General features: G+C 38.3%; 1 protein-coding gene across 1 annotated transcript; it reads left to right on the top strand.

Annotated features, from left to right (window-relative positions):
* Positions 1–674: 674 nt before the first annotated feature.
* On the top strand, positions 675–4,093 carry LOC143641525 (RE1-silencing transcription factor-like). The gene is given in 4 exon segments (XM_077109042.1): positions 675–1,590; positions 1,657–1,887; positions 1,890–3,380; positions 3,383–4,093. Coding segments are annotated over 4 exon segments (3,138 nt in total). The 5' UTR covers positions 675–677; the 3' UTR covers positions 3,886–4,093.
* Positions 4,094–9,243: the final 5,150 nt, after the last annotated feature.

Genomic DNA, 9,243 nt, shown 5'->3' on the forward strand with positions numbered 1-9,243 from the left:
CCACAGGGTCTAAGGGAATCCTTACAGATCAGTCATCACCTGACACTGTTGCTCTAGGAAACAATCAAGTGTGTACCCCTGTGTGGCCCAGTTAATATTCCTAATCTCTTCACAGTGAACCCTAACTCTGACAACTTCCTTCCCATCCATGATAAAAGTGAACCTTGTCGATTTACCTCCTCAGTTTCTGATTCGGGACTTATCCACCAATTTGAGCCCTTATTGTTGTTCATCAATTCTATTGACACCCTTAGAATTGTCTTCCCAGAGGAAGTTCCCAAATCTGTAGCATTTGTCTTGTTGTGAAGGAGCACTGTAACTCATCTTTAAGTTAGGGGCTCTTGAGGCGGGCGGCGGCGCGGGCTGGTGCGCGGCACAGCGTCCTGCGCTGGAATGTGCGGCTCCCGCGAGCTCGCGGCGCAGCAGCAGGCCAAGCGCCGCCGAGGCCCCTGGCCCCAGACCCCGGCGGCAGCCCGGACGGCTGGGCGAGGGCTGGCAGCCTGAGCACTTTCTGCAGCCCCGCTCCTGGCCTTTAAGGGCCTCGACAGCCCAAGCGCCCAACTTTTTCCACCCCTCCCGCCTCCCCTAAAACTCCAACAACAAAGAAAAGTAGTCGGCGGAGTGGTGGCGACGCCGGGTCGCCAGTTCCCCCTCTCCAAGGAAGACCGAATACAGTTATGGCTACCCAGGTGATGGGGCAGTCTTCTGGAGGAGGAGGGCTGTTCACCGGCAGTGGCAACATTGGCATGGCCTTGCCCAACGACATGTATGACTTGCATGACCTCTCCAAAGCTGAACTGGCTGCTCCTCAGCTTATCATGCTAGCAAACGTGGCCTTAACTGGGGAAGTGAATGGCAGCTGCTGTGATTACCTGGTTGGTGAAGAAAGACAGATGGCAGAATTGATGCCTGTTGGGGATAACAACTTTTCAGATAGTGATGGAGAAGGACTTGAGGAATCTCCTGAAATAAAAGGTGAACCTAATGGACTCGAAAACATGGAACTGAGAAGTTTGGAAGTCAGTGTTGTAGAACCACAGCCTGTATTTGAGGCATCAGCTGCCCCTGAAATTTACAGCTCAAATAAAGATCTTCCTAATGAAACACCTGGAGCAGAGGACAAATGCAAGAACTTGAAGACCAAACCCTTTCGCTGTAAGCCATGCCAATATGAAGCAGAATCTGAAGAACAATTTGTGCATCATATCAGAGTTCATAGTGCCAAGAAGCTTTTTGTGGAAGAAAGTGCAGAGAAGCAAGCAAAAGCCAGAGAATCTGGCTCTTCCACTGCTGAAGAGGGAGATTTCTCTAAGGGCCCCATTCGCTGTGACCGCTGTGGCTACAATACCAATAGATATGATCACTATACTGCGCACCTGAAACACCACACAAGAGCTGGAGATAACGAGCGAGTCTACAAGTGCATCATTTGCACTTACACAACAGTAAGCGAGTATCACTGGAGGAAACACTTAAGAAACCATTTTCCAAGGAAAGTATACACATGTGGTAAATGCAACTATTTTTCAGACAGAAAAAACAATTATGTTCAGCATGTTCGAACTCATACAGGAGAACGCCCATATAAATGTGAACTTTGTCCTTATTCAAGTTCTCAGAAGACTCATCTAACTAGACATATGCATACTCATTCAGGTGAGAAGCCATTTAAATGTGATCAGTGCAGTTATGTGGCCTCTAATCAACATGAAGTAACCCGCCATGCAAGACAGGTTCACAATGGGCCTAAACCTCTTAATTGCCCCCACTGTGACTACAAAACAGCAGATAGAAGCAACTTCAAAAAACATGTAGAGCTACATGTGAACCCACGGCAGTTTAATTGCCCTGTATGCGACTATGCAGCTTCCAAAAAGTGTAATCTACAGTACATTTCAAATCTAAGCATCCTACTTGTCCTAATAAAACAATGGATGTGTCAAAAGTGAAATTAAAGAAAACCAAAAAGCGAGAGGCTGACTTACTTGATAACAGTACTGCCAATGAAAAAACAGAAACAGAGCAAACGAAAATAAAGGGGGATGTAGCTCTAAAGAAAAATGAGAGGTCTTTAAAAGTGGAGAAAAAAGATAATGTTTCAAAAGAGAAAAAACCTTGTAGCAATGTTTCAATGATTCAGGTCACTATCAGAACTCGCAAGTCAGCAACAGAAGCTAAAGACATGGATGTGCATACAAGAAATAATTCAGAAAAATCCTGTAAAGCCAAGAAAAGCAAAAGGAAGATGGAAACTGAAGCCCATTCCATGCATGATCCTGTGAATGATGAGGAATCTATGACAAAAAAGAAAAGGAAGATAGAAGGTAAATCCAAAAATAGTCAGGAAGTACCAAAGGGTGATAACAAAGTGGAGGAGAATAAGGAGGAGAATAAAAAACAAAATACCTGCGTGAAAAAAAATACAAAGAAGAAAACCCTAAAAAATAAACAAAGTAAAAAAAGCAGCAAGCCTTCTCAGAAAGACACCTCTCAGAAGGAACCTGTTCAAAAGGAGACTAGTCAGAAGGGGCCTGTTCAAGATGTTCAGAAGGGGCCTCTGCAGATAGAGTTGCCTCTACCCGTGGAACTTGTTCAAGAAGAGCCTGCTCACATGGAGGTGGTTCAGAAGGGGCTTGTTCAAGTAGAGCCTGCTCAGGTGGAAGTGGTTCACCAGGAGTCTGCTCACATGGAGCTGATCCCTCCTATGGAGACTGTCCACATGGAGGAGGTTGTTCACAAGGGGCCTTCTCACGTGGAGCTGCCCCCTCCTGTGGAGTCTGCTTATATGGAAGAGGTTCAGAAGGGGCCTGCTGAGATGGAGCTGCCCTCTCCTATGGAATCTCCTCTTACAGAGGATGTTCAGAAGGGGCCTCTGCAGATAGAGTTGCCTCTACCCATGGAACCTGTTCAGATGGGGCCTGTTAACATGGAGTCTGTTCAGATGGAAGTTGTTCAGAAGGAGCCTGCTCAGATGGAGCTGTCTCCTCCCATAGATCTTCCTCTTCACAATGAGCCAATTCCCAAAAAGACTTCTCCCCGAAAAGATAACAGAAAGGAAAGGTCCAATATGCAGAGTGAAATGACACGTAAGGAGCAAGTCCTTATTGAAGTAGGCTTAGTGCCTGTTAAAGATAGCCAGATTCTAAAGGAAAATAAAAGCACACAGGAACTTTTGGCATCAACACCACCACTGCCAAAGGAAGACTTAAGAGAGGAGGAGTCAGAAGACCAAAAATTACTCTCAGAAGGTGAAGGAAACAAAGAAGACCCTCTTCTGAAAGTAGGAACAGAAGAAGCAGAGAAGAGTGTAGCCGATTCCTATACCAAGGAATCTAGTACTAGTGTTTCATCTTCTGGACAAAAGTTGAGTATGCCAAGGGGGGAACTTTAGCTGATAAGCATCAGACTGACTCAGCTATGCTTTGTGAAGTGGAAATGGACACTGATCATAACCCAGCAGAGAATCTCCCTGATAAAGACTCAGCAGTTGGAGAACCAGTTTCACCATTGCTTCTTCCCCCACCAATAGACGAACATGAAGCAGTGTCCCAAACTGTGCTGGCTTCACCTCCTGTTACTGTGGCAGTAAATGAGTCTTAGGAAATTGATGAAGATGAAGGTATCCACAGTCATGATGGAAGTGACCTAAGTGACAACATGTCAGAGGGTAGTGATGATTCTGGATTGCATGGGGCTCGTCCAGTTCCACAAGAAGCTAGTACAAAAGATGCAAAAGAAGCCTTGGCAGGCAAAGGGACTGAGGGAGATTTTGTTTGCATCTTCTGTGATCGTTCTTTTAGGAAAGAAAAAGATTACAGCAAACACCTCAATCGCCATTTGGTTAATGTGTATTTCCTTGAAAAAGCAGCTAAAGGGCAGGAGTAATTAAAGATTGGGACAAGGTTCCAGTTCTTAGTTTGTAAGAGCTATTAATTTTTATATTCATTTATAATAGTAGAAAAACCTTTTAAGATTGCTTTAATTAGTGTCGAGTATTGATTTTTAAGAGGCATCCTTTTCCTTAGGACTTCATATATACCTATTGATTGTTGTATAAATTTTAGCAAATCCAAGGGAGTTAGTGTACTAAAAACCAGCAGATACCTAAATCTATTTAGCTTATGTTCAATTAAAATGAGAAGGCCATGATGATATAATAGCATTCTATTGCTTTGTCCATTTACAACTTGTCATTTTTTTTCTCCGTGTCTGTCTTCTATCACTTTAGTTTACTTTTCCTTTTTTATTTAGCTCTATAAAAATTGGCTTAATAGCAAATTACTTGAACAATTTGCCTGCTTTATATAAAGTTAGCACTTTAAGATTTCTTTAGAGATGAAAAAAGACATTTAAATTGAAGAAAAATTAGCCCAATAGTGGACATTGTATCAGTCCAGGTATTTACTTCCTGAGTTTTGATCAATATTTTGTGTTGTCATAAAAACAGTGATTTTGGTGTTTTTTTTTTTTTTGGTTTTTTTTTTTTTTTTTTTTTTTTTGGTGCTTTAATGGCTTAAGATGTTGCACATTGTTTTTGGTTTTTGTTTTTTTTTTAACCTATGCAGTTATATTTTTCTAGAAATAGCATTTGTGTTGAGCAGTAACACTTTATACATATATATGCATGTTTATTTTGGCCTCGTCAGAGGAATATTTTTAGGCTTGTTTGCAAAAGGGCAGTTTTTATTTTCTTTGCTGCAATTGTCTTTTTTGCAGAATAATAGTGTGTGCAAGTTTGTGAGCAAATGAAACATGCAGGTTTCATTATGATTTTCATATCTTATACCTATGCCAGAATCTGTATTTCACATTAAGTTATTTATTTTGAATGAATATAGTAAATTCACAGCTCTCTTTCTTGATTTTGCAATAAATAAACCAAGAGGTTTTTATTTTTAAAACACATTTTTATCTCAAATACCAACCATCAGTTACATTATTTTTTAATTTTTTTTTTTTTTTTTTTTTTTTTTTTGCCTGTTATGGTACAGTTACTTCTTAACTGTAATATTATCTTTGGGGAGAACCTTTTCTCTTAAATGGTTGGTGTCCATGTAGCTACTTAGCTGAATAAAGAACTGTAACTGAGATTTGGAAATTGCAAACCTAGAATTAGGAGACATAATCATTCCTTCAAGTTGTATGGGACATCACTTGTGAGATTCCAAAGCCATAGCCATTATATAGCAAATCTAGAATGAGAGATGGCGTGAGTTCTGGCAAGTCAGCTGCAGCTTCCTGTGAATACAGTGAAGAAGGCTGGTGAACTTCAGTACAGTCCAGATTTTAAAAATCATACTTTCTCAGGGATCTCCACAAACTAGTGGGTGTCCTGGCTGTCCCTATGACAGCCTCTTCTACAGGTGAGGCCTCAAGTGAATTGCAGCTATCCTGATGTGCCTGTAGGGGCACTTTGTATGAGAAAGGGTGTGTACTCCAAAACTGTTCTGTAGGTTCTTTGGCCATTTGCCAGAGAGTATGAAAGAATCCAACATAGGATTTTTATTAATGTTAGGAGTTCATTTCAGTAAAATAAAGTATGATCCCAATAGGGAATCTTGAATTCCAACCTCCCATGTTCTATTTTGAAATAACCCCCTTCATGAATATTTTGATAATTTTCTTTTACCTGGTGATCTCTTTGAGGTAGGTTTCAGATTTTGGCAGTACAACATGAAAGATTAGGACAAGCATTAATGTATGGGTGGAAAACTTGTTAATCTGAGAGTGAAGTATGAGTTAAAAGTTGCTCAAACTTGGAATTGACTAGGAGGCCAAAGAATTTTAAGAAGATTCTCTCAAGACATGAGTAAGTTGTGTGATAACGGTGTGTTTGGCATGTATGAATGGGAATTTATAAATGTTGAATTATAGGCTCCGACAATCATTGTCAGCAGGAGATCAAGCTGCAAATATTTATGTTTTAAACCTTAAATTATACAGCTAGTTAAGTCTTCCTAACAACTAGTTTTTAATGTTAATGAGCACATTTTACCTAAGTTACCTTTTACATTATATTGAAAAAGATTCATTTTAAGCACAGATTAGAGATTGGGAATCTGCTTGGGGAAGAGGTCTTTCTGGATTCTTTCATACTGTAAAGGAAAGAAATTTGCCTTCTGGGGAATTGAACTAATTTCTAATCTAGCCTTTAAGACTAGAATGCTGAAAACAAAAATATGAAGGAAATTATTCCTTATTAAGTTGATGTGTAAAAACATTGTTACTGGAAATTGATTGGGACTTGAGGCCTTTCTTCCAGAAAACAAGGACTTGATTATCAGGCCTATATTAGGTCCTGAACCTCAATGCCATGTATTTGTACTTTTAAAAAAATTGTTTCAATGAAAAATATATTAGTAATTGGAACTTCTGGTCCAGTTGGGAGTTCTTCCATTTGAAAAATGTGATATTTGCATGGAACTGTTTGAATCTTTGTATTTTCTAGTGCCCTCCCCACAATAGAATTGAAGCTAAAACTTTCTCTTTTGATAAAGGAACAATAAACATGTTATTTGTAAATTGGTATTTAGTAACTAGTGGTAAACTTGAAATACTAGAATGCATTATAAGCCTAATCCTAGGTAGTCATGAAAGTCTAATTATTTTTGAACCTGTATTCCCATTGGTTTCCAATATATTTAAGTTATATTTTTCCTCTTTATCAGAGCTGCTTCTTATTTGGGGCTACTTTTATTTTTATTGAGGTGTCATTCATAAGGAGCTAAAATGTTTTGATAAGGCTTCTTATAACTGTAGCTGGATGTTTTGCTCTAGTCTTCCAAGAAGGGCCATTTTATTTTTTAGAGTAGTAACTTATAATGGCATGTGGTCATTGACTTTGGGGGCCGTTTGCATTGCATGCTGATACAAATTAAAACCCCAGTTAACCTCATCACATGTCACCCCATGAATGTTGAAGATGGAAGGAATATCTTGCCTGTAGTATACTGTCACTTCTGGACTGAAAAGCTGGGGGAGGAAATTTATTTTGCATATATCAAAAAAACTTAAAGCCAGTGTGTCAAGTTCAATTGTTGACCTCAGCAGATGAAGTGAGATGATAGTGTTAATTCAGATTTAAGAAATTATCTGAATCTTGGTTTGTGTAGATTTATAATCTACATACTATATTAATTAAATCAGATAGCTTTTACAGTACCACATGTGTACATAGGCACCCTCCCATCCCCTTCTGCATCCATTAGTTACTGAACTTTCTGAACTGGCATTGTAACATAACAACAATGTTTTGTTGCACCAATTTTATAAACTTTTACAGTGCAATACGTGTTATTTTTCTGAGGCAAACCAAAGGTATATTTCTCAAGGTTCTTGCTGCTTTCTTTAGCAGCATTTGATGGTGGATCTTTTATATACATTTGTAATAGATAAAAATAAGCCAGATTGCAAATTCTTTTTAAAATCTTAAACCATGTACCAAGTTTTTGGTTGAAATTGTGTAGGATAAGTTAAACTTAAATTGCATTCTATTAACCAATGTGAGTGTATTTCTGTAAGCATAGTTATGTTGAAATAAAGTTTTAAAAAGCAAAAAAAAAAAAAAAAAAAAAAAAAAGTTAGGGGCTCTTTTAAAGAACTTTGCCACAAAATAATTGGCAAACTCTTGGGCAGTCAAAGGATTTTTCAAGCTCATCCTTATCAGAGCATCCTTCCAAAGCAAGCTCCATTCAGGGAGTGTTTCTGCCTGCCACCTCTTCTCTACAGCACCTGCCCTATGAAACAATAGTGAATGCATTTTTATGGGAGGCTCAATACGCTCACCCCAAAATGCTTTCTGCTGCCCTCCCAAATCAATGCAGATGATTCTGGGTAGTGACAGGTTTTTTTTGCCTTTTCTTTTTCTTCAAACACTGTTTTTGTTCCAAAGTCATTACTGTTGGGTCTATATCTTATCTAGCTCATCTTTCCTTTCACAGCTCATTTAAAAGTGGTTCTTTCATTGTATTTCATTGTCTCTTTCTGACACAGAGACCAACAGATATTATTAACTGGGATGTGTTAGGAACATCTTTTATCAAACCACCTACCTGTGTCATTATTTTACTAATATTTTCCAACTCTCCAGCAATATTTTCTCTGTGTGTTCCACATATCTATTCACTAGGGACTGCATTTTAATTTTGCAGCTTTATTGTTTACAGGTGTTCTTTCAATTGTTTTAAGCCAGCAGGATGAGAACTTTTTACATAGTAGTATATATTTCAATATTGTTTACTCTTAAATAAAAGATCTCAAAAAATGTTTTCTAAGTATTTATTTGAAGAATAATGAAATTTTATGAAAATCTAAATCAAGTTTCCCACAGCCTTAAAAACAAAACAATGAAAAAGTATAAAGCTATATCATCATTTGAATGCTTTCTAAAAAGGAAAAAAGTCCTATTAACCATGATAACTTATGTTGGATTGAACTGTATCAAACTACAATTTTACATCAAAATACATAAAATTGAATATTATCAATTTACTATGATGCAGCCTCATAGTGCTATCATTACTTGATATCCCAAGAATATACATCTAGAACAGCGTTCAAAACTAGTGAGAATGCTATAAATCCATAGCCCAAAAAGATTTATTAATAACCTTGAATTATTTTAATCAATTTCTGGTCAAATCCACTTAGATTGTCATTGCTTTTGTTGTTGTTGTTGGGTGGGGTGGTATTGGGGACTTAACCCTGGGGCATTTAATCACTGAGCTACATCCCCAACCTTTTTTATTTTATGTTAATTTTTATTTTCAGACAGGGTCTCACTAAGTTGCTTAGGTCCTCGATAAATTGCTGAGGCTGGTCTTGAACTTGTGATCCTCCTGCCTCAGCATCCCAAGTAACTTGGATTACAGGCGTGTGCCACCATGTCTGGTGACTGTCATTGCTTTGAACCTTACAACTTATCAATATGAGAAATAGAATATATCAACTCCCCATTTTCTTGTAGTCTGCTTGACTCACCTCATTAGTGTCCTCAATCTGTGACTTTGTAGCAAAGTAGATTTTGTCCCAACCATCTAGTACAAAAAGTTATTTTCCTCCCCAAAGCCATAGGAATTATTTACTCAACAAGTGAAATGCCAACCATATGGCTCTCAGGTCACTTTTTTTTTTTTTCCTATTGGGGATTGAACCTAGGGGTGCTTAACTACTGAGCTACAACACCACCTTCCACCTTTTTTTTTTTTTTTTTTTTTTTTTTGTATTTCTTTTTTTTTCTTTTTT

This window comes from Callospermophilus lateralis, chromosome 3 (assembly GCF_048772815.1).
Source record: "Callospermophilus lateralis isolate mCalLat2 chromosome 3, mCalLat2.hap1, whole genome shotgun sequence".
Lineage (NCBI taxonomy): Eukaryota > Metazoa > Chordata > Mammalia > Rodentia > Sciuridae > Callospermophilus > Callospermophilus lateralis.